Raw genomic sequence first — 26082 nt, 5'->3', positions numbered from 1 at the left:
GGTATCAAACAGACCACCACATCGCACACCGTAATTTAAGGTAAATGCAATCACATATTATCAGGTAAAAAATACGTAATAAAAAATAGCGTTTGTAACTTTTTAGATGTTGTGTTTTAGGTTACCTGTGAATGTGTATGAATTCAAAGGAAAAAGTTTGTGTAGTATTTCCATTAGTATCCTCTAACTGATGCATGCTTCTTCCTGCCTACCAAAGCACAGGCTGTCCTCCACCCAGCACTTTTATCCAGCTGAAGTTTTAATGATAGCTGAGCTGTTCATTTCAGAATCATTTCAGAATCAAGTAAAGCCATTGTCTATTGGGCATCTTTCAAACGAGTGTACAGCACTTGCCAAAACTGTTTGAGGATGACATTTAGGTTAACCACATATGAAGCGGCATATGCTTTAATTTTGAGCAAAGGCTCTACTTATATTTAACAGGGATTCTACATACAAGTGGTTTGGCCTAATTTGAATTGGGCAAAATTCAGTATAAATAGTTTGGCAAAGAATCTTTTTAATTTATGTTTTGCTTTAATCAGTTATGTTTAACTGAGAAAGCAATTAAAAAGCAATCTCTGTAAAGTATTTTAAATATCCTAAAATTAAGGCCTTGTGAAGAAATAACTTTAGGAATTCATCACATTCGGGGAAAACTTGTACTTATACTGTGTTATATTGTTCTTTCCAAAAAATGAGTTATATCAGTGTTCATTTAAATTTGTGTCTGCATTTTAAAGAGACTACATATCCAACATGGCTAAATTGAGCCAAGCGGTGTGACTTTTGTAGTCTTTGTCGAGCCCAATGATCCAACCCAGACACTGAGGCTCTTAAAACAGATTTGTGTCTGACTGGCATTTCCTGTGGGCTGGCAATGAACTGAAAAAAAAAATCCAAACCAAGGCACCTTTCCCTTCCTGTTAAAAAATTCACACTAACCCCCTTCTTCCACAGTAGCCTCAAGAAGAACCAAAACTTCAAACTTCAATCAGTAACTTAAACTGTCCAGTAACACCAAATGACATTGACTAGCTTTTAAAGCCCAGTGCCATACCAGCTTTGTGGAGTGACCTGTGATTGTTCCAGTTCTAGGAGCAAGGACAGGAATGGTGTTTATTGTATGCCAGTTGTGTCCGTGTGGTCTGGCGAGTAGCTTTGTATCCATGTGAACAGCTTTAAATGAGCTGAAGACTCAGAAACTTGGCCAGGGACAGCAGACGAAAATTAAAAACAGGGTATTTCCCACTAGTGAATGAAAAAGACAAACATTATTCGGAACAGGGAAAAGAGGAAGAATATCAATGTGAATTACTCACTCTCACAATTCTCAGGGTTTGCAAAACAGAAAGAGTGATTGAGTAAATTCTTTAAAACATATGAAAATACAACGTGAAAGCGGAATTGCTTTAGCAGACCTATTTTAAAATTTACTGCAGCGTTTCAAATTACACTATTACTTTTGCATTGTTTCCAGCTCCCTCTGCTGACTAAACTGCTAAATTCTAGATGTGCAAACAATTACTTACACTTAACAGATTATTTGAACACAAGTTATGTTTATTGTTTATATGTATGAATTGTACAGTATTAGAGTAGAACACAACAGAACACAAAACAGAACACAGGAATATTTATTATTATCCATTGAAGAAGCCCCCATGCATTCTAGTGCTTACAGAAGGAGTACAGGAGCTCTATTTGCTCAGCATATTGAAAACCTCGGCTGTGGACACACATACACACACACACACACACAACAAATCACACAAATCACACAAACAGGTTGTAATGACTACTTTTTTCATTAATAAAGTCTGACTATTGACATTTTAATAATTACCGGCCAGGTGTCTCAAGAATGAAAGGAATGTTGTCAAGTCGGGGCTCATTCACAATGCTTCGGAAAGCAGAGATGCCAATCTTTCCACGGCCAATGTCCTCATGGCGATCCAAACGGCAACCCAAATTACCTGTAAACATCAGGTTAAGCACTTTATGGTAACGGGAAAAGCAGTGAGGAGATCTTATAAAGGTACTGTTCTTTTATAAATGCACCTTTTGAATCATTGAGATGAACTGCTCTCAGGTAGCGCAGTCCAACCACATGGTCGAATTCGTCAAGCACAGACTTTACTCCACCCTTTGAAGAAATGTCATAACCTGCAGAGATGAGTAGAGTTTGAACTATATACTATATATTGCCAACATAAGCTATGTGACTGATAACAAAAAACTCAAGTTCAAAGAATAGTGATTTTTAGATATGACGCTATTAAATTTTATATTTTACAAAGATATTTAATTAAAATTCAGCGTACTACTAATCTCTACTCCTTACCTGCTGCAAATGCATGGCACGTGTCTAGACATACTCCAACACGTGTCTTATCTCGAACGCGGTCAATTATGCTCTTCAGCTCATTAAAATCTCCACCCACAGTGCTTCCCTGTCCACTCATATTTTCAAGAACTAGTGAGAGGATGAAGAGCGAAAGAGTGTGAGGGAATGCATAGTCAGAGGTAGTACAAGTAACCAGCAAAAAAATTAATTGCATATGGCCAAATTTATCATAAAAATACACATTCTATCAATGTATTTGATAATGGTAGCAAAAGTAGTTTACCAGTACAGACTGAAGGTACTTTCTGGTGAGCATGGTTTATAGCTCGGGCGATCCTTTCAATGCACTCCTCTTTGCTTGAGTTCACAAAAGCCCCAGGGTGGAAGTTGAACTGAGTGAGGCCCAAAATATTGCAGCGCCTAAGTTCATCAACCAGCAAGGCCTGGCTCTTACTAAACACATCTGAGTTGCAAGAAGGAACACAGCAATGCAAACAATAGTTTATTAATCTCTTTTAGGTTTTATTCACTTACTGGTGCCATACATTTTGTTTCCTCTTAGGTTTAGCTGATTTTTTTTAACTCTTTATATTCTATATTAACTATAATGCCCCGTTTATTTAATGTCATTGTGATCATTGTAAATATCAAAATAACTTCAACTTGATCTTTGCCATTAGAATGAAACTGCCAATAAATGGCACTTAAGGAACAATAATGAAAACAAAGAAGCAAACAGAATATAGCACAACCTACTGTGTGTATACAGAATAAGATTTACTTTTCATTACTAAAATACACGAAATGCTGATACTCAAGAGTTTTTCAAGAGCAGGTTAAGATTTCACATGTAACTTGTAATTTCCTAATATACTGTATAAAAAATATGACTTTAAAAACTGACATATTTGTGTTACAGACAAATATTATGTTCTAATATAGTCTAGCATAGTGCATAGTATCGCAAATAATAAATTGCATCTTTCAGACTTTTGGCAGGATTTTTGCATTTGTGTTGATGCTTTTACAAACATTAAAACCTGCACTGATCAATAAAATGTGCAAGTCATACAGAAATGATAAATACATACCACATGTAGCCAATTATTAATCATATAGTGTTGGTGAGTAAGAATCACTGGTGACGCATACACAAGGAAGCCAAATTTGGTGAAATCAGCAGAAGGAAGATTTCCCAGTATTCAAAACATAAAATATTGCTCTAGAAACTAATGTCAAGTGTCAGGTAGGCTCGTTTGGTATTAAGAGTGTATATTGAGTACTATATTATAGATTTTTGCCCAAATACAAAACATGTATTTGTTTTATATCAGCTGGTGGGATAGTAGAGCTTGGTAGACAGACCTTTCTTGGGAGAGCCACAGTTCATCAGGTAAGATCCATGTGGCAGAATGTGTTCTGGGTCAAAGCCGTGATTAAAACACGCCTGCTGGAATTTCTCTGCAGCGGTCCAATCGAGGGCAGGTCTTTTCCAATTGCGTTGGGAACCCAAAAATAATCCAAAACTGTGACCCCCCATTTCTACACTTGCTTCAACTGCTTTCCATATGCCTCCTTAAAAATACAAGGGTTTTATTAGGTTTTATAATTTTGTTGTTGTTAGAAACGTACTTGATGTGTCTTACCTGCTATAGAGACATGCGCACCAATATACTTTTTTAGTTTTTTTGTCCTGGCTTTCTTTCCCAACACCACTGCTATGGTGCTGTCATCTGATGAGTCACTTAATTCAGAGTCTTCAGTTTCCTGTATTTTAGTTGGGTTTCTTTCCTTTCTCTTCCTCTGTGCTGTTTTGCGTGGACCCATCTCCTTTGCAACTCAAGTTATTTACCTGAGGACAATCAGCAGCATCAACCTGATTCCTTACATCATGTGAAGTTATGCAACAAGGTGTTTAGAGTGTGTTACTTCACATCTCTCTCTCTCTCTTATATATATATATATATATATATATATATATTTTTTTTTTTTTTTTTTTTTTTTTTTTTTTACACAACAACAAATATTTTTTACAGAGCCCATACTTAAATAAATTTACTTAAATAAATAAAGTGCTATCATTTAGCAACACTTAGCAATGAGATAAATCCAGGTAGCTCCTCGTCCATTTTCCACAAACACTAAGAATGACTAATCATACCGTTGTAAAAATATTGTTAAAATAGAATTGTGTCATTTCAAGCATTCTTACGTTAACAGATCACACTTTGTATCGCACCAATGCCATGAGCCTATCTGTGTTTGTGTGTGCAGCCCCACCCCTCAACACGTACATATGGGCGGTGCTTATCTGGTGACGCATTAAAGGGCGTGGTCATGTGTGAGCAAAATTAAACGCAAGTATTATTACAAAAATCATATTCAGTCGATAAAGAATTAATTATTGCATCCTCCAATTTAAAAGTTCGCGGTAAAAAAAGGATAAAATAGGATACATTCTTTAGCGACAGATAGATAGATAGATAGATAGATATATGCTCGTATTAACTTCTGAAATTATTTTAGTGCCCCCCACAAGCATTTGATTGTAGTGAATGGATTTTGAAATATGACGTCATTGTTTGTAAAGAAATGTGATGAGAGAACATGAAACCTGTTGTCAGTGTCACTGTGAAGGAATTTACTCACTTTAGATTATTTGCATATAATTGTGAATAAAGAAGAAAAAAACAGGAGTTCAGGTTATCCTGGGTCAGTACCGATCTGTGGACTTTTAATACTGAAGGTCAAAATTTTCCCTTTGCTAACCCCCCCTTCCGACAGAGCGCTGCTCGCACACAATTCATACCCGAGCAGTAAAATGGCCGACCGTCAACCGACTGACTTTTCAGCGCTTTAAAACCAGTTTGGTCTTTTCTTCGTTTACATTCTCTCATTGCATAATTGCAAACACCACTGTGGAGGACTCGTTTTCAAAATTAACGTTAGTTGCATCGCTGAAAACTTTTGATGGAGTGTGTTGGATTCCAAGTCGCCTCGAATGCCTCAAAATTTACAATTTCGCACTGAAGCACTTTAGCAGTAGCTAGCTTCCTAGCTACATTTCATGTAATTCCTGGGGTAAGTGGATCTTTTCTTAGCGAAGTAGCGATCATTTTGTTGTTTGTAAGACCGTCGTTTTTGTGCATTTAAAGAACCAAAGCATGATGCATAATTAAACATGTTTACAAGCCTTTCCTAATCGAAGGCAGGATAGAGCTAGCCTGTCTACCGTTAGCATAGTTAGCGTGCCAAGCTAATGCAAGTTGCTTGGTTTTCCAGCTTCAATGATTATCGAGCTCCAGGTCAGAAATGTGTGAAAAGCCGGGTGCAGTATTAGCAATTGGTTTGCATATAATGCCTTTTGCGGTTAATTGAGAGCGGGGTGATGAAACGTTTGAACGCGGCGCGTTTTTATGACAGCGGACCGTAAATATTTGGCTAGCCGGCTAACTAGCAAGCTAGCGGGAGTTTTGCTTATTTTACTATAAAAAGGTGGCTAGCTAGTTAGCTAGCCGCTTTATTTGACTTGTCATCCGGTACAGGTTGCTCGGAGTAATGAGCTTTTACTCGCTTACCGTCGTGAAAGTTCAGATTCCCTGTTCAATAGGCCCTGATTAGGGTAGCAACTGGACGTGTGGGTATTTGATAACAGCCCTTAGCATATACAGTTAGTTTTGCTTGGGAAAGCTTTCGGCGGTTAAGTAACTGTTGCGTTTATCCGTTTGGATTTTTTAATTGTAAAATTTCACCCAATATGACGGTGTGCGCGCGACAGTGTTAATGTAGCTTAAGCTGCGCACTATCTGTTGCATAGAGATACTCGTAAGGAAATGGGCGGGTGTGCGAATGGAGTGCTAGTAATGTCACAAATTTAGTCAACACGCTTGTTTCACTTTAGGCTGTGTCAACATATACAGCATATTTATTTATCTATGTTTTCTCTCTTCTTTTTTTATATCTATATTTGTATACTGGAGCTAATGATTTCAATGCTTTTATTTTACTAGAAAGGAGCGTCTGGAAAGGGAACAGCAGTTCATGGAAGACAAGAAAAGGAAGAAAGAAGATAAAAGGAAAAGGGAAAGCTCACAGAAGGTAAAGATGCTGTAAGGTATTTTAGATACGCAGCAGATATTTTGTGTTACAGGCTATATTTTGTGTTACAGCATAGCATATGGCACCTGGATTTATTGTGAGCCATACGACTGCAATACATTTGTTTCGTAGACCTGTGGGTTTTAGGACCAAGATGTTGTAGGAACAGTTCAGTATTCCTAAACATGTGTAAAATAGCACATTAAACTGCGTGATTATTCAAATATAATGCATTCTGCTGTGGTGTGATATGGCCAACATAGAGCAGAGTATTTATTTATTTATTTATTTATTTTTGAACATCTGCATGAGCTGAAGTGTCATTCTGGTTATGCCATAGCACTTTGCAAACACATTTTTTTTCACTTATTTATAAAGAACAAATTTCATTTTTTACCTGTTTGTAGTTGCAATTATTATAGAACCGCTCGAGAAAATGTATTTTTTTTGCCATCATGTTTTGCTGCTTATTATTTGTTGTAGCAGCAATATATATATATATATTTATACGTACAGTGTAGTGGTTAGCACTGTGGCCTCGCAACTCCATGGTTGAGGGTTCAATTTCCTCCTCGGGTCTGCATTTTCTTCCCCTGCTCAGTGGGTTTCCTGTGGGTACTCAAGTTACCTCCCCACAATCCAATGACATGCTGATTAGGACTATTGGAGTCCCCACCTTGCCCATAGTGTGTGAATAAGTTTGTGAGTTTGTGCATGGGTGCCCTGCAATGAATTTGCACCCTGTTCAGGGTCTACCCTGCCTTGTGCACAGAATTTCCTGGGATAGGCCCCAGGCTTCCAGTGACCCTGTACAGGATAAGTGGTATAAAAGATAAAAGATTAATAATAATAATAATAATAATAATAATTTAGGTTTAAAATTAGGGAGATAATAGGCTTTTAAATCTTCTGGTACAAAGTGGGGATGCTTCACCACATCAGTTATGGTCAATATATATTATTCAATAAATATAGCTCAAATATTTGTGCAATTTAGTGATTTTCATTAAAATATGTACTGATGTTTGACATTGTACTTTTTACATTTCAGGTGGTCGAGCAAAAAAATAAAGGTAATTTCTATCTTCCATATTGGTTTAAGTGCATTTATTTACTTTCAGTTAGACAATCTGTGGTATTATTTTATATAGCTATATATTTATTATTTATACAAAATATATTTCTACATTCTTGTGTGTGGTTTGTCATATTACTTCTTTTTTTTGTTTTCTTAATATTTAATTTTACTTAAATTTGGCTTTCTCTAATTTATCTAAATGTTTATGATTTTCCATGACAGTGCCAGAACTGACCAAGACCCCATCTGCCCAGTCTCCTACCGTCCCCAGCTCGGTCTGTCCCAGCCCTGGCCCTATCTCTTCTACAACATCCTCCACTGCCACCCCGGCTGCTGGTGCCCCCCCTCAGGGTGGGAACAATGCTAAGCGGTCGGCGGTGGCCAATGGACAGCCCTCCCCCAGTACCCAAGCCCCACAGCGCTACATGCCCCGTGAAGTGCCCCCTCGATTCCGTTGCCAGCAGGACCACAAAGTGCTACTGAAGAGGGGCCAGCCACCATTGTCCTCCATGCTGCTGGGAGGAGGCAACAGTGGGGGAGATAGCCCCAATGCAACAGTGGCCGCTGCCTCAGGTACGATTCTGTGATTTAATGTCTAGGGGAAAAAAAAAATATAAAAAAAAAACCTACATGGTTGGTTAGGTGGATGGAACTAAAATGTAGTCTGGTAATTTGAAATCCCCAGAAACAATGAGGTTGCATTTATTAATTTGTCAAATGAAGGATGAAGGTGGTGTTCACTGTATATATCATATTTGCCACACGCTTTAATATTTAGACCATGCTTAGCTTTGATTAAGGCATGCAGTGTGGGTTGGCAATTCATGTATAAAAATGGTTCCTTTTGCTTTATGCAGAAAAGAAAAGTCTATTAATGGGATAACCTGGACATTCAGTACATTCAGTAGTCAGTTGATTTAATCATATTGCTGGTGAGCATAGAAGCAACCCCAGATCACTGCATCCAGAGGCTTGTTTAATAGGCACTATGATTGGTGCATTGCTTTATTCTTTTTCTTATTACTTTACTAAGTCGTATTCTTATGGCCACTGTTGTTTAGTCCTGATCTTGTGAGGTCTTGTAGGGTGGAATGTTCTTCCACCCTACAAAACCACATTTATGTAAGATTGACAGTTAGGGGGCTATCCTTTCAGGATTTCATTTGTGTGTTGGACAGTTCTTAACCCAATTTCAGTCATTTTAATATTTTTTTAGCTTCACAATGTCCAATAGTATTTTTGAGCAGGCATTGTAAATATACTACTGTACCACTTTTCTGATATGGAAATTGGAGTGCAACAAAAAAGTATTGTACAACAGCAGCTTTGCTACTTAAAAAAAAACAAAAAAAAACAGGCTATTTAAAGTCCTGCAGAGATTAATTTTATTCTTATTTTATTTATTAGATACCAGCTTGGGTTCTGCAGGTCCAGCTGCTTCCTCTCTGCCCCACACATCATCCTCCTCATCAATCGCTGCTTCTTCTACTACTACAAATTATGCAAATTCCATGTGGGGGGTGAGCTCTGGTAGCCAACCCCTCTCTCAGGGCAGGGAGAAGGTGATAGTGGATGGGTCAGACCTGGAGGAATGGCCTAGTATTGCTGCTGGGGATGGAGCCAGGACAGGAGATAAAGCTGTTTCGGGGGTTGCAGATGGCAATGGAATGCCAAACTGTAGTGCCTCATGGGGTGAAAGGCAACAACCGAAGGTTGTGGGAGGAGTAAATGAAGGTGGAAAAGGTGTCAGTTCTGGTAGCCCCTCCCCACCTACATCCTCCTCTTCAACCAATGAATGTATGCAGCCTAGTAGTGTTGTTTGGGGGTCCCAGGGATCCACAGGTGGAAATTCAGTAGCAGCGGGATCATTGCCCTCCGCATCCAAAGCCTCCCCTCTTTCAGGGACTGAGTGCTCCATTGGTGTCAACTGTGGGTTTCCAGGTGCCAACTTTAACCCTAATGCCAATCCCTCTGCCTGGCCAGCTCTTGTACCAGATGGGGCTGGGGCAGCTGTAACAGAGGGTGGCTCCACTCCTCTCCAAAGTGCAACATCATCGTCTGCCAACAACTCTCTTTCTGTGAATCAAGCCTCTCATCAGCACCAACTTCACCAAATGCAATATAGAGACATAGAGCCATCCTGTAGAGAATGGGGTGGTACATTACTGGAGCCAGGAGCAGGACCAAAAAACACAGCAATGACGGAAGGGGGTGATGGAGACTGTGGAAATACTGGGGGAGGGGATCTTTCTGCATCTTCATCTTCTTCTTCCACCTCTTCATCTACTTGGAGAGTTCAGCCTTTTCCTGCAAATTCCAAAACGGGTGCCTCAAGAACTGATGCATGGGAGGGTGGAGCTGGGGGTAGTTCTGTATCTGCTGATGGGGGAAACTCGTGGGGGTTCAGTGGACAGGATGACAGAGGAGGGCCTGTGGGTGGGAGTACGTGGGGCACTGGATCTCAGGGATCATGGAATGGGGGAGTTGGTGAATGGGGTAATTCAAGTAGTGTTGGCAATCCAGGTGGGGGAAATGGAGATGGCTCAAGCAGTAACAGCAGCACCAGTGGTGGTAGTGCTGGAAACCCGTCAGTTTCTTCCTCTGCAGCTTCAACTATGACAAGAGCATGGGACAATCAGAAAGTTTCTGGAGATGGCGGAACAGGGGACTCCAATGAGTGGGGAGGACAAGGAACCAGGGGAGGAGGAGGTACCTCATCCTCTAGTGGTGGAGGAAACTCAAAAAATGGCAATCAGAACCATGGCCACCACCGCTCTCATCAGCCTCCCAACGCTGAAGTGGCCTTACAGAATCTGCTCAACCGGCCTGACCTGGACCCCAGAGTGCTGTCTAACTCGGGATGGGGGCAGACACAGATTCGACAGAATGTGGCATGGGACTTGGAAGGAGAAAGAGGAACAGCAGGTGGAGCCAGATCTTCTACTTCAGGCCAGGTGCCACCATACTCTACCATCACTTCAACTACTGCCCCATCATCCTCATCTTTGCATCCTAGTCAACCTCAGAACACCAACCTGAACTCCAGTTCAGTTCTCACAACCCAGTCTATCTCACCTCGTGAGGGCTGGGATAACAGTAGTAGCAGCAGCAGCAGTAGTTCCTCTCTGCCTAATCGAGGTGCACAACCTAATCGAGGTGCTGCTAATAGTATCCAAAACTCTGGTGTTTCACAATCTGGTAGTGGAGTTGGTCAGTTAGCAGGCCAGAACAAGCCTTCAGTAGGCTGGGGAGAGATAAGTTCATCTGAGAATCAAGGGAAAGGTTGGGGCAATGAGGGTCCAGAATGGCGAGATCAGGTAACAGGGAGTGGAACAAGTGGATGGGGAGATTTTAGACAACAGGGTACTCAAGTAGGAAGTGGTGAAAAGTGGGGTAATAATCATGATGAAAAAGGGACTGGAGGTTGGAATGAAATGGGTAGAGGGGATGGGGGCAACTGGGGTCAGAAAAATAGCAGTGAATGGGGGGAGCGGGAGACCAAAGCGACCAGTGGGAGTTGGGGTGATGGGAAGGATAATGGAGGTACACGTGTAGACTCAGAAGTAGGTACATGGGGAAGCTGGGATGAAGGCACACCAAGGAAAGCTTGGGGAGCAGGAGGTACTGACACAGCTGGAGTTGGCAGAGGTGGGGATATGGGTAGCAAATCTCACTTGGGTTGGGGTGGGAATGTACACACTCCACAGATGCCAAACAGCCAGTTGACCTCTTTAAAAGGTCAGGCACAACAGCAGCAACAATCACAGCCCCAGCAGTCAGAGTCAGTGGACACAGGGGCCATGCAAGGGGGCTGGGGAAGACAGGGAGTTTCTTCAGCCCCAAGCCAAAGTTCAGGGTGGACCTCAGGGCCCATACCCCAAATATCCAGTGGCCCTGGGAGCAGTTCAGAGCCAAGTGGCTGGGAGGAACCCTCTCCACAGTCTATTAGTAGGAAAAAGGAAATAGACGATGGAACATCTGCCTGGGGTGATCCTAATAACTACAACTATGTCAATTATTGGGACAAGAACAGTGGCTCATCTGGACAGGCACAACCAATGCAGTCTCAGCATCAGGGACCTCCACCTATGCCAGGAAGAGTGCCTACAACCCTTGGAAACAGGGATATTAACGTCTCACATTCTTCCAATAAAGGCCCGGCAGTGGGTAAGAATGGTATTTGCTAATTGATACAATTCAGCCCATAAGCAGTCAGAAAAGAAATGTGGAACTAGCACAGTTTTTAGCTTTGCTTACTTAATTAGCACATTTGCATACTTTTCACTAATGGAGTTAGTTGTTTGTGAACAGTCTTTGACATATACAGTAATCTTACAAAAAAAAAAACAAGATATGTAACATCTAATATGTGCCATGTATTTGCCACTTACCGATTACTAGCTCCGGCCGGATGGGGCAGAAGCGGTTCTCCTTCTAGTCCATGCGTTGACAATGGCACTGCAGCTTGGGGCAAGCCTGCGGACACATCCACAGGCTGGGGTGATCCAGATGATGCTGGGAATGCATCAGGCTGGGGAAATCCCCCCAACCCAATCAAGCCTGGTGAGGAATTTTAGTCGAACTGACATTCAGGTTTCTGACAATAAAACAAAAACCTTACTTTTTTTTTGTCTCGCATACAATACACATTACAACATGCAGTTATTTTATGACTAACTGGTGACATAAAACTGATGTTATATGAGAGGAAAAGAAAAATAGGGAAGACCGTAAAAATAATTGCCAGTTTGGATAGTAAACTCCAATGTGGATTTTTATGTACAATACAGTTCTGTGCAACACACAGCTGAGGTAATCACAAGGGAACAAGCTAACAAACCAACAGCTATTTGAGAATGCAGGATATGCGGAGAGTACTGACAGAAAATCTGCTATGAGTGTTTTAGTCTAATATGCAATAGTGAAATCATGGAAAGGTCCATAGTGCTTATGTTCGTTCCAATAGGTTCAAAGTCTATGCAAGAAGGCTGGGGTGACAGAGAAGGCTCTGTCAGTGCATCTCGTCACTCTAGTTGGGAGGAGGAGGATGAGGCCAGTGTTGTGTGGAACAGTGCTGGATCACAAGGCAGTAGCTCTTCATACAACTCTGGGGGCTGGGGAGGCAAGAAGGCTAACAAGGTATACTATTATAACCTTAAATTCCCAGCTTGATAATGTACTTTATAAAATGCCTCTAATGTTTGATATTGAGGCAAGTCACTGCATTTGGTGTTTAAAATCTAATGTGTCCCCCACCCCCCATTTTCAGGGTTCGGTTAAAGGTAGTGACTCGTGGATGAACCCGATGACTAGACAGTTTTCAAACATGGGCCTTATGGTTTGTATTGCTTAAATAACTGAAAATACATCATGTTAATATGTATTAATTATAGTACTTCTGTAGTATTGTGTGAAATCATTAAAAATAATGGAGTTGTTTGTTTTATAGGGTGAGGACCCCAGTAGTCGTCCTTTGGATCTAGCCCCTGGCCCTCCCCAAGATAAAAAGATTGATGGTGATAAACGTGCTATAGGTCTAAATGACTATAATGGAGAGATGCGCAAAGGAGGACGTGCAGCTGGAGGAGTAGTCTTCCGTTCACCTGGTTCCAAAGAGACGGGGCCTGCTGAGACTGGGCCTTATTATGACAAGGTAACGTGTTGCTGTTTTTTTTTAAAAAAAAATTATGTTTAGCATTTCTGATTATTAATTTGGTTCCATGTGTATCCTTAAATTTTCCTCTTTCAAACTTCTTGACTTCACCTATCTATCCCTCTCTGTTACACCTATTTCCTATTTATCAAATCCTGTATTTGGCCCTGTCTGCTTTGCTCTTACTGTACTCAGCAGACCTTGCCTTTCACCAATCAGGATCGGTGCCTTGGGGAAGAGGGGCCTTGTTCTCCATATTCTCCGCCCACTGTCTTCAAGCCCTCTCCCCTCTACAACCACCCCAATCCCCCTAGACAAGTAAGGCTGTGACACTGTATATCTTTTAGGCTATCTCAGTCTCACTGCATCACCCCTGGCCAGTTTTAATTGTTACGTGTATAAATGCTTTATTACCCAAATCCAAGTATCACCCCAAAACTACCCCTTTGGTTTCTCCCTTCTATACCCTGATGTTTGTTCTCTATTTTGATAAGCGCTTTATTCGCTTCAGGCTTTTTGTGTTCAGGACATAGCTTTTGTGTTTAATTTTCTTGTGACCCTCTGTCTGCAGATGGGTGGTCATACATTTGGGAGTGGTGGTGGAATGGCACAGCCCAGGCACCAGCCAGGGATGCCACCCATTAACCCAACTGTGCGAGCGCAAGTGCCTCATCAGTTCCTGTCACCTCAGGTATGTTAATTTGATACTTCCACTCCTCTTACCCAGCCTGCTAAATTTGGCCACATGTCGGTTTATTTTTTTAATAGCTATTTTACAGTTTACTGACTGTGTTATTATTATGTGAGTATGTTTTTATATATTAGCTAGACAAATTAACATTTTATAGCCTTCTCATCATGGTACGTTAGGGTGAGTTGTATAGAAGATTTAAAATTTGGGTGATTTGGGCCAGTGTCTCTTATTTCTCTCTCACCATCATCATCATCGCCAACGGGCGCTCTGCCCTTTGATGTTTATAGCTATTTCTTTCCTATTCATTTGCTGTGCGCCATGTGACTCAAATTTTGTACACTTCCTGACATTCCCTAAATGGTCTCCCATCCTGATTTGACCCATGTCATTCCAAACATCACCTTTTTTATCAAACAATTGTCATTCATCAGGGAGGAATTAACCAAGCTGGTTGTTGGTTGTAAGCCTAATGTTTATGTTGGTCCAATCCTTCTCCTTACTTCGATGTTTATCATCTGTTGCCATCCGCTATTTAATATCCCGTGGTGACAAATTTTGAATATACATAGAATTGAATAAAATGCAGAAATAAAAATAATATACAGCTGTGGTCAAAAACTTTGAGAACAACACAAATATAAATTTATAGTCTGTTCAGAGTTTTTGGATCTTTTTGTCAGATGTTACTATGGTATTTCACTGAAATATAATTATAAGCATTTTATAAGTGTCAAAGGCTTTTATTGACAATGAACATTAAGTATGCAAAGAGTCAATATTTACAGTGCTGACCCTTTTTTCTCAAGACTTCTGCAGTTCGCCCTGGCATGCAGAGTTGGGTAGAGTACAACCAAAAACTCTACTCAAGTAAAAGTAGCTGTACTTTCTCAAAATAATAATATTTAAGTAGAACTAGAAAGTAGTCATCCAAAATATTACTCAAGTAAGAGTAAAAAAGTATTTGGTGAAAAAACTACTCAAGTACTGAGTAACTGTTTTATTGTAATGTCTGATTTATTATTATTTTATTTTTTTGAAATTATGTAAGCAGCCAGATAAAATGTAGAAATTCTGACATTTTATTATAAAATTAATGAAATAAATTTAATAAAATAAATGAAATAAATTTAATAAAATAAATGAAATAAAAAACTAAATATCTTTACAAAATGGCAAATTAAGGAACAAGAAACACAACTGTCCTAATCTCACTTTTTTCACAACATCAAGCTTTTGAAACAAATACCTGTTTGAACAGTGTAAACTATTTCCAGAGTAAGATACACTGTATATTCAGTTGCCCTCCAAATGGCTCAGCAGATAGAAGATAACTTTAGAATGTGTACAAGAGGTCTTGCTTTACCATAAACTGTGTCCAGCAGAACAAATGTAAGAAACCTATATTTTTTTTAACCTCTAGCTTATTTGCTAATTATATATTTTAACATTGCAAAATTAAATAAAACAGCTAAACTAACTGCATCATGTTTCCTTCACTGTCTACCAAAAAGTTACCTAAGTAAATGTAACAGAGTAAATGTAACTCATTACTACCCACCTCTGTTGGCCTGCTGTCAATAAACCTTTGAGTCACATCCTGACAGGGGCAGCCCATTCTTGCAGAATCGGTGCTTGGAGTTTGTCCGAATTTTGGGGTTTTTGTTTGTCCACCTGCCTCTTAAGGATTACCCTCAAGTACTCAGTGGGATTTAGGTCTGGGTAGTTTTCTGGCCATAGACTCAAAATTGAGATGTTTTGTTTTCCAAGTTACTTAGTTATCACTTTTGCCTTATGGCAAGGTGCCCCAGGACGCTAGAAATGGCATTGTTCATCACCAAGCTGTCCTTGGAAGTTGCTCTCAGAGGATGTTTTGTACCATTCTTTATTAATGGCTGTGTTTTTAGGCAAAATTATGAGTGAGCCCACTCCCTTGGCTGAGAAACGATCCCACACATCAATGGTTTCAGGATGAATTATTTTTGGCATGACACAGAACTGTTTGAGTTGATTGACGGCATGTCAGGGTGATTGCAGAGATCTTGAGTAAGAAGCGTCAATGCTGCAAATATTGACTCTTTGCCTAAATGTTATTGTCATTAAAATACTTTGACTCTTATGAAATGCTTGTAATTATACTTCAGTATACCATAGTAACCCCCTAAATAGCAGACTATAAAATAGAGAAAAATAGAGATGTGCATTTTTTAATATTTATATCATATATGATAACTTGGTAATTTATATTGTATATTTGATAACTTGGTAACCAGCTAATGTAAGTTTTGTCAACAAAAAGATTTGTTGACGACCTTTGTTCCTATGACTAAGGCCAGACGATGATGAGGCATCACGGGAATCAATGGACAGTGACGAAATCAGCATGCAATATTGTAAATAGAAAAAGACGAGACTTAAATGTAGTTTTAAAAAAATAAAAACTGATAAAATATGTCTTTATTTTCGTGGACATTAAAATTTTGTCACAATCTGCTGCGATAGTGTTAATTTGTTATGGCATGAGCAGTAGTATTTCCCAGGTCACAGCACGCGGCATATCGGGAGTAATTTGCACGCGCAGTGATGGGATGATACAAACTTTAGCATTTTTAACTCTTTGTCCTCACAACAGTATTACTGAGTGAAAGAGAAGAGACAAATAGAATTTGGGCCTATTTTCTTTATATTGACCGGGGGAATTAAGCCGACGTGTAGTAATATCAGGGGGGAAAACAGTGTGGGCATACAATTGCTGGGGAAAATTCCACAAACATGAAGAGACTCATTAAGGCATTCCATAAAAATCTCAAGCTAGTTCTATAGCCTCTTTGTTCTAATTGTTTTGCTATATGTGATGTATTTTATTTTATAGCAAAACTGTTGGCAAACAAAGTTTGTAAATTCATATTTTAGAAAAGCTTCAAATCTCTGTATTGGCCATACTAATCCTGTTGTTTTACTATACAAAAGTATAGTTGCATTAGTAGTAATAAAAAAAAAAATTGGAGTACTGGACATGCAGCAGTTGTTGCGATGGTTAAAAATAAATATAATTACCTGAAAACATCAGATGAAAACAGAATTTTAAAATGTTGAGAGAATTATTTTGGAAAAACTTCAAAAAAAAAAAAAAAAAAAAAAAAGGGTTTTGGCTAGAATAGTTTGACTGTAGGGTTAATTAATAATAAGCTTATTGCTAAAATGTTACGTTTTCATTGACTAAAACTAGACCAAAATTCCCTGTCTTTTAGTCGACTAAAACTTTACTAAACAGAAATACCATAAGATTGACTAAATATGATGATAACTACCAGGGGCATTATCCCCGGAAAATAGCTGACAAAATTAACACTATAACCAGGCAAGGAATTGGTTGTTGTGAAGATTACCACAACTTGAGAGAGCAATTTAGGGGTGCCTTTTCTGTATTTAATTAAGAGTTAGATTCGCCTTGAGCTTTAAGCTTGGCATAATTGCCAGTGCTTAAAATGACTGACTTCTTACTGTGGACTACTTTTACAGTGAGGTCAATAAGTATTTGATCACCCTGTGATTTTGCAAGTTCTCTTACTTAGAAATCATGGAGGCGTCTACAATTCTCAGCATAGGTGCATTTCCACTGTGAGAGACAATCTAAAAAGAAAAATCCGGAAATCACATTGTTAGATTTTTTTTTTAACAATTTGTTTGTGAATTACTGTGTTAAATAAGTATTTGATCACATGCTAATCAGCAAGATTTCTGACCCTTAAAGACCTGTTATTTTGCTTTTAAATAGTCCATATGCTTCTTACGGAGCCACTCCTTGGTTTTCCTGGCTGTGTGCTGTGGGTCATTGTCATGTTGGAAGACCCAGCCATGACCCATCTTTAATGCTCTGACTGAGGGAAGGAGGTTTTTGCCCAATATGTCACAATACATGGCCCCATTTATCCTCTCCTTAATACAGTGCAGTCGTCCTGTCCCCTGTGCAGAAAAACACCCCCAGAGCATGATGCCTCCAGCCCCATGCTTCACTGTAGGTATGCTATTATTGGGATGATACTTATCATTCTTCTTCCTCCAAACACAGCGAATGGAGTTAAGGCCAAAAAGTTCTCCTTTGGTCTGATCTGATCACAGGACTTTCTCCCATGACTCCTCTGGATCATCCAGATGGTCATTGGCAAACTTCAGACGGGCCTGGACATGGGCTGACTTCAGCAGGGGAACCTTCCGTGTGATGCAAGATTTTAATGAAATCATGGCCATGAAGTCTTATTAGTGTATTACTGATAGTAGCCTTGGAAACGATGGTCCCACCCCCCCTCACGGCATTTACCAGCTCCTCCCGTGTCGGTCTGGGCTGATTCTTCACCATTCTTAGCATCATTGATACCCCATGTATCTACTTAAACTTTGGCTGATTGTGGGGTGCACAGGTGTCTTTATGACAGCTAACGACCTCAAACAGGTGCTGCTAATTTAGAATCATAAGCGGAGTGTAGCTGGACTATTTAAAAGCAAAATAACAGGTCTTTGAGGGTCAGAAATCTGGCTGATAAGCAAGTGATCAAATACTTATTTGACACAGTAATTCACAAATTGTTAAAAAAAAAAAATCATACAATGTGATTTCCGGATTTTTCTTTTTAGATTCTGTCTCTCACAGTGGAAATGCACCTATGCTGAAAATTGTAGACCCCTCCATGATTTCTAAGTAAGAGAACTTGCAAAATCACAGGGTGATCAATTACTTACTGACCTTACGGTATATTAAAGATATTGTGTGTGTCAATGACCGGGATGAGCGATAAAGCTTAGGCTATGCTTGGCAGGTTTGGCATCCTGTGTTGGCTTGTTTGCGAAATTGTGTTCATTATCATGTGGATAAAACAGTCTTGAACATCAGTAGGTCATTTGTAGGGACGTGATTAAAACCTTAATGATAACGGTTATTAAATTGGCTGTGTGTCAAATTGTATGCTAATTCAACAATTCTGGAATCTGTCTAGTGGTGAGCTTTACCCCAGTGACATTATCTAGCCTTGCTTCTAAATTAAAAACCTTGTAGAAGTAAGGTGGAATACGAATTCACCCTTCTCCAGTTGAGCATATAGTTTTCATCCTGTCATTTGAGAATTAAACATTACATACTCTACTATGTAGACAGAGAGCTTTAGTCTTTTTGTGGGCCGGTAGACGGATTTTACGGTGGTCTGGTGTTGAGTGTTTGTTAAATATATTGGCCGTGTTCTGATGATACCAAAAAACTTTACAATAACTGCATCATGAAATGTATATTTTTTGAATGATAAATAAAGTTTATTTATTGGCTCATTGGTTTCATTATTATTACATTATATATTATACAAGTTAATATTTGTCCAAATAATAATTTGCTGTTAATTGCTTAAAAAAAAAAAAAAAAAAAAATAGATTGGTGCTATAACTGGTAGATGGTGTTGTCTAGGTGCCAGGCTCTGTGCTGAAGCAGATGCCTCCTCCGAGTGGGGGTGTTGGAGCAGTGGGTGGAGGAGTTTTCCCTCCTCAGCTGTCCCCACAGCACATCGCCATGCTCAGCAGCATCTACCCTCCTCACATCCAGTTCCAGCTGGTGAGTATTAGTGCTTATTAGTTTAAATTACACTGCCATTGTCCCAATAAACTAATTAGTGGCTAAGTTTTCTTCCCCTTAAATAAACTAGAAATCTAACCCTTAGGTTTGGGGTTTATAATTGTTTCACTCTCTGACTCACTTCACCACAGGCGTGTCAGCTGCTCCTGCAGCAGCAACCTCAGCAGCAGCAACAGCAGCAGCAGCAGCTCTTACAGAACCAGCGCAAGTTCCCTCAGAATGTGCGTCAGCAAGCAGACCCCCAGCAGGTGCGGACCTCTAAATGCAAAGCTGACTTGCTTATTATAGTACCATTGATAAATCCCGAACTCTCTCTAGAAACCTAGTATGTCATTTTGAATGTACTAAAATAATTTGTGCTTTTCCATCTAATAGCTTGCCAGAATCATGGCTGTACTCCAGCAGCAGAGACAGCAGCAGCAGCAGGCAGGCAGTGTAGGGGGAACCTCTAAACTTTCGCCATCTCACCTTGGTAGTGGTAGCCAAAAAATGCCAATGTCTGATTCGCTGTCTCACCCTGGACTGGGAGGCTCAGTGGCAGACCTGCATCAAAAATCACCTGCCTATTCAGGTGAGTGCTCATGGGAACCCTGTTGGTAAGGTTACCTTTATACTTTGTCCTTCTCTTGCCCACTGTAAGCAACAAATTGTTTCACCTGAACTTTTCACGACTTCAGGGTTTGGTTCTGGTGTGAACCTGTCTGGTCTGGAGTTGGGGTCCATAGCCAGTGGTCCTGGTGGTTTAAAAGAAAGTGGGGGTCAGCAATCTCGTTTTAAATGGATGATGGAGGGTCACTCGCCAGCTCCATCTCCTGATGATGCACTTCATAAAAATGGTGAGTTTATTCTACAAAAACCCCAATGCAGCAAATGCTGCTTTACATTCGCTGTACGTCTTATGTTTGTTTTTTTTGGTTATCTTTATAGGCCCTATAGCTGCTCCTCTAAAAAGAGGAGGCTCCCCATACTCTCAGTATGATTTGTTGGGCACTGAAAGTTTGGGTGGCCCCCTCCAGGGGTCCTCAGACAGCTGGCAGAGAACTCCTGGAAACAAAATGGGAACCAAGACTGGAACATCCAGCTGGCCTCCAGGTAAATAATTCTTTAGGAACAATATATAATACTACATAATTACCTACAGAAAGCTTTTCTTGGTGTAGTTGTTCAAAAAGGTACAAAAAAATGTTTTGGTTAATTTGAAAATGAGAATCTATTAATTGTAAAGTTTGTTTTAGAAACTTCTCAAATATCTATTTTTTTAACAAATCCTTATTTCTCAAAATTTTTATTAACATAAACCAACAAATTGGTAACAAACTACATTAATTCTCAACTATAGATATTACTTGTAATAACAAGTTAAATTACAATTAAATACACATGTCTATATTGGGATTCAAGTTTCTATGCGATTAAATGTGCAACAGTAATTTAACTTGTAAACATGCGTGTAAACCTGTAAAAGCAAGGGGCACGTGAAGGCACTTCCCTTTTATCCTTTAAAAGAACAGAAAACCTAGCTATAAAAAAAAGAGAAGTCCACCTAGGGGATTCTCTTCAAATTCAAGTTCCTTTCATGGTAACTGAATAATGTCAAATCAACATGGCCGCTCACACCATCAGTAGCATCAGCTCCTTTTACATCACAAACGACATCGCCCACTCAGACCAGATTTGTATGTCATGACGGTTTCCCTTGATAATTTTTTTCTTAATTACTATAAAACTGACGTTTATTATTGACACTAATGTTGAAGCATCTGTCCTCGGACACGGCATGCATGTGCACATCGATGTCTTTGCTCACAAAATCTGTGATAAATATATCATAAGTTTCTGTGACCACTCAACTTTTTTAAAAATGCCTTATCACCTGATTTCTTATCTTAATTGTGATTAGATATTTGGGATTTCTGCAGCACAGGAGCAGAGCTGTAGTGCTCTTCATGTAATTACCATTGTGCACCTATAACATGTGGGCATGTGTGCACTTGCACAGTTAAGGTGTAGCTTGTTTGAAGGCCTGTGTGAACTCTATTCCTGCATTGGCAGATCTGCATACATACTGTACATCATAGACGGTAAACTAAAACTGAGTTAAAACACAGTTGAAAGACTAGTTTACTGCTGCAAAATATACTCAACCAGATTAAACTGTTTATAAAGTCAAACATATAAAGTAGTATGATGTTAATTAACATCATGAATGTCGTAGTTTGTAATTATTATGGTTTTAGGCAATATAGATAAAGAATATACACGTATTTTATGTTTAAATTATTAATTAAATTATTTTACTTATTGTACTTATATTAATGCCAACTATTCTGACACAAGGTTTTATCAATTTATTAATGTACATTTTTATATGCTTTTTATTTCCTTTTAGTTTTTTTATTATTAGATTTATTTCTGTTAACCCTTTGCCATATCATGTTTTCATTGGGAAATAAAATAAATTAACAGCAAATAATGTTTTTCCGTCTTTACTAAGGGTGCCAATAATTCTCCATCTGTTTCATGAATCAAAGTCTTGGCACCTGATTGATGTCCGTATTGGTGTATTGTCTCTTAAAGATTACAATTTTTTTTTTCACGTTGGTGTAGAATTCCAGCCAGGGGTGCCATGGAAAGGAATCCAGAGTGTTGATCCCGAGTCGGACCCCTATATGACCCCTGGAAGTATGCTGAGTTCGTCTGCAGTGTCGAGCCTCAGTGATACTGAGCACCAGTTGCTAAGAGATAACACAGGTAGCTACAATCACACCAGTACAGATCAGAGCTGTTATACTTAAGGTACATTTTTTATTTTTATTATTTATTAATTAATTTTTTTTAACCCTTGCTTTAGAATCAAACCCCTCCCTAAACACCTTGCTGCCTTCACCTGGTGCCTGGCCCTATAGTGCCTCAGACAGCCCCCTCAACAATGCACACAATTCAGGTAACAATTTTAAAAAAATATTTCTTTCTCTCTCTAAACCGCTGCTCCCTCTACCCTAAAACCCTCAGACGAATAGCTTGCCCTATAGTTTGCTCATGTACATTTTTGTCCCAACAGCTAAGTACACAGAGTACAAGCCAAGCTGGCCTCCCGAGCCTATTGGACACAACAAGCCTTGGAAAACCAATCGAAATCCATCTCAACTACCACGCCCACCTCCTGGACTGACCAATCAGAAACAGTCCTCTGTGTCCCCATGGGCGGGAGGAGCACCACGATTAGGGAGGGGTTGGGGTGGATCTGGAGGAAGCCAAGAAAGCAGATACGGATCTGGTACTGTCATGATTTGAGTTACAGTCAGTTACAGCAACAAAAAAAAAAGGAAAAATCTTATCTCAATGTATTTAGGTGGATTTTTTTATGTGAATAATTTATTTTTTTTTTTTTCCTGCTCATGTTGCAAGTTTTATAGAACTTGATTATGATGGTGATGGGTGTTGTGTCTGTGTTTATTAAATAGGCTCAGCATGGAGTGATGGAGGAGCCTCAAGGGGGAGTTGTTGGCTGTTGCTGAGTAATCTTACTCCTCAGGTATATAAATGAGAGTGGGAAGATATTGTATAGCGAAGTTGGCCTTCACAATGCTGACCTACAGATGGCAAACTGTTGAATCAACGTACTGACCTTTTGATTTAAATTTTCTTGTTTAGATTGATGGTTCCACCCTGCGCACTATCTGTATGCAGCATGGTCCTCTGTTGACCTTTCACCTTGGTCTAACCCAGGGCAGTGCTCTGATTCGCTACAGTACTCGCCAAGAAGCAGCCAAAGCTCAGAGTGCACTGCACATGTTAGTATATATTTATATATCATTTGTGCTCATTCTACATTTAACCATATGGCTTTCTTCCTTTTCAAACATTTTACTTTTTGCTATTTTGTCAGGTGTGTTCTGGGCAACACCACAATCCTGGCAGAGTTTGTAAGCGAGGATGAGGTTGCTCGCTATTTTGCACATTCCCAGGGTGGAAGCACCAGTGGGGGCGGGCCACCAGGACCAGCAGGGTCGTCCAGTGTAGGTGCAGTGGGCACAGTGGGTACTGGTAGCTCCGGAGAAAGGGAGCGTGCAGGAGGAGGAAGCTCTACTACAGGAGGTGGTGGCAATGGGGGTGGAGTCGTGCCTGCAGGCTCTAGTTGGCAGAGTTTGGATGGTACGGGTGGCTCCCCAGACCCGGTCTCTGTCCAGGCACCTGGCCTGAACATCTTTGCTCAGTGGAGCAATGGTGCGGGGGGAGGTGGAGCAAGCACCACCGCGGCGGGTGTGGAGCCGGCCAGGCAAGGGCTATGGGCTGCAATGCCAGCTGGGTATCCGAGCAGCAGCCTGTGGGGAACATCAGCGCTGGAGGATCGGCACCAGATGAGCAGCCCTGCAGCGCTTCTACCTGGAGACCTGCTGGGTGGAGGCTCTGACTCCCTCTGACTGACACATTTACACAGATAACTATACACACATGCTGGCAGCACACACGTCATTATGACACGAGTATACTGAAAAGCACCCAAAAGTACATCAACAAATGATTAAATCCAGGTGTGAAAAAAAGCACTCTCAAACACAGGAATCTGGAGAATTTACATGTTTATAGACGTAAAATAATTAGTCAATGTGTTTGCCAGCAGAAATATATAGACAAACAAGCACTCAGTCCTATGGTACAGATTCACATTTAAATGTGCTCCAGTGCTGAATTATTACCAATACCGACTTGCATTATAACATAAGAGAGAACACTGGTTACAGATGTATACACACTGTTAAACACATGAGTTTCACAAAGACCGTGCTCTATACCCTGCTCTCCATAATCCAATCTCCATTCTAAAATCTCAGGAGCGTGAAGATGCAGAGTGTGGGGCACGGCCGCTTTTTTGTAAGTATTGCAGTGCAAAATTGCTGACTGACCTACACAGACGCACATGCCTACACATCCCTCATACACCTTTTATCCTTAAATGAAGACTTTTACAGCAAGACTTGAACTGATCAAAAAGATGGACTAAAGGACTTAAACTCAACTGGATGAGTTCTAAATCTTGAGTTTATATAAGATCACACTCGCATACTGAGGCAGCATCACTCAGGCATGCACTGTAATAAAAAAAAAATTTAAAAAACGGACAAATATATATGCATCATACAATGTTCTATGTGATGTTGAGCACTTGACATAGAGGACAATTCAAAAATGTTACAGCTTCTATTTACTGGCAATGTCAAACACACTTACCCAGCCATGCAGTTCTGATGTCTGACTGTATCTTGTCTTTGTTTTAAATGTGGAAAAGTGGAATCCAGAGATGTCTCTCTCTTCCTTAATATGCTGACCTCGTTTTTTTTCTTTTCTTTTTTTTTTCTTACTCAAACAAGTTTGTTGTTCTGATGACTATGATCACTCTGATGTTAATTAGCTGTATAATGTGCTCTCTTGGCCTGTGTGCATGAGAGAAGTCCTTAATGGAGGAGGTGACATGGAGCATTAGTATGACATCACTGAATGTGTGTCATTAAGAGATTAAGAAGCGTGGTGTGCATTTGCTAATATATATGCTGGTTAGGGAGGCGAATAAATGTGTGACAGCTTCTTTCAGGTCTGTGTGCTGGATAAGTGTATGCAGATATGTCTGTATGCGTGAGTGTAGACAGCAAGTTCAAAAACATTGGCACTAATGAATATTTTTTAAGTTGTGGTTTTAGCAGCCTTTTTTGTTTTATATATTGTCTGAATTGCAATAATATTAAAGAGAGAAAGCTTTTTTTTTTCTTAAAGAAGAAACAACCAACTGAAGGCATTCGTACAGAGACATGCCAAACCTATTGTACCAAGCTGAGCTGGATGGATGTTTTAGGAACACTTAAAAGTTACCTATTGTTTATTTTTGTGTTGTGTACCATTTTAAATTAAGGCAGGCTTTATCACTCCTGTTCAGGTTGTTTGTTTTCTGATTTTACAAAGAAAAGGAAGTTAATTTAAAAAGAACAAGTCAATTAATAAAGGTTGAACTGAAAGCTTCTGGTCTTGTCTGCAGTTATAAATGTCTTCTTCCTCTTGTTGTTTAACAGCGGTTGGAATCCAGTAGATGGGTTACATTACCGCCAACTGTAGGTCTCAATCTTCATCTGCCCGGCCTCTTAATGACGATTTTCCAGACCAACCTTCCTTAAAACATCTAATGTATCCTTCGCTGATCTTGACTTGACTTGTTCTGTTTCTTTAACTGTCTGCATCCACGCTTTCTTTTCAAAACATTTCCTCTCGGTACCACTCAGCAATTTAAAATATTTGTATATTGCGATGCAGTCGTAGTTACGAATTACAATATATGTATACTGTGATTCATCCTTACGCTGCATCACAATATAGGTGTATATATTATGATGTGGTCGTAGGCAAGAATGCACACTTCAACCCGTGCTGATAATCATTACCACAACATTGCCTTAAATGTGGCATTGCTTTTCTGCAAGTCCTACAAGTGGCATTTATTATCAACAGATGATGATTTGTCTGTTTATTTAACCAGATGTTCTGCTCTGCCAACACATATCCTTCCATGAATGGACAAGCTAGAGTTGGGCTGGCAACTGGCGGTTAG

At 39.8% G+C, this 26082-nt stretch overlaps 2 protein-coding genes across 6 annotated transcripts; one reads left to right on the top strand and one right to left on the bottom strand.

Annotated features, from left to right (window-relative positions):
* Positions 1-1557: 1557 nt before the first annotated feature.
* si:ch211-141o9.10 (probable endonuclease 4) lies at positions 1558-6111 on the bottom strand. Of its 2 annotated transcripts, none has more exons than XM_053511113.1 (8): positions 5926-6111; positions 3994-4199; positions 3713-3922; positions 2631-2810; positions 2345-2476; positions 2062-2166; positions 1847-1976; positions 1558-1729 (listed from the first exon to the last, which is right to left on the bottom strand). In XM_053511113.1, exons 2-8 carry the CDS (start codon positions 4172-4174, stop codon positions 1672-1674), a joined length of 996 nt encoding a protein of 331 aa, XP_053367088.1. In that variant the 5' UTR covers positions 4175-4199; positions 5926-6111; the 3' UTR covers positions 1558-1671. The 2 variants fall into 2 exon arrangements, with proteins under 2 accessions (XP_053367088.1, XP_053367089.1); XM_053511114.1 differs by lacking the exon at positions 5926-6111 and adding an exon at positions 4560-4638.
* Positions 5126-25500, top strand: tnrc6ba (trinucleotide repeat containing adaptor 6Ba). Of its 4 annotated transcripts, none has more exons than XM_053511111.1 (22): positions 5126-5428; positions 6358-6445; positions 7497-7518; positions 7746-8096; positions 8931-11690; positions 11925-12086; positions 12490-12662; positions 12793-12861; positions 12973-13176; positions 13396-13494; positions 13748-13867; positions 19320-19463; positions 19616-19732; positions 19860-20055; positions 20162-20320; positions 20412-20576; positions 22092-22235; positions 22336-22428; positions 22546-22761; positions 22949-23019; positions 23139-23278; positions 23374-25500. In XM_053511111.1, exons 2-22 carry the CDS (start codon positions 6389-6391, stop codon positions 23906-23908), a joined length of 5997 nt encoding a protein of 1998 aa, XP_053367086.1. In that variant the 5' UTR covers positions 5126-5428; positions 6358-6388; the 3' UTR covers positions 23909-25500. The 4 variants fall into 4 exon arrangements, with proteins under 4 accessions (XP_053367086.1, XP_053367085.1, XP_053367084.1 ...); XM_053511110.1 differs by having other exon boundaries at positions 13375-13494; XM_053511109.1 differs by having other exon boundaries at positions 13372-13494.
* The last annotated feature ends 582 nt before the right edge of the window (positions 25501-26082 follow it).

Source organism: Clarias gariepinus, chromosome 14 (assembly GCF_024256425.1).
Source record: "Clarias gariepinus isolate MV-2021 ecotype Netherlands chromosome 14, CGAR_prim_01v2, whole genome shotgun sequence".
Taxonomy (NCBI): Eukaryota; Metazoa; Chordata; class Actinopteri; order Siluriformes; family Clariidae; genus Clarias; species Clarias gariepinus.
This window is presented reverse-complemented; position numbering and strand designations above follow the sequence as displayed.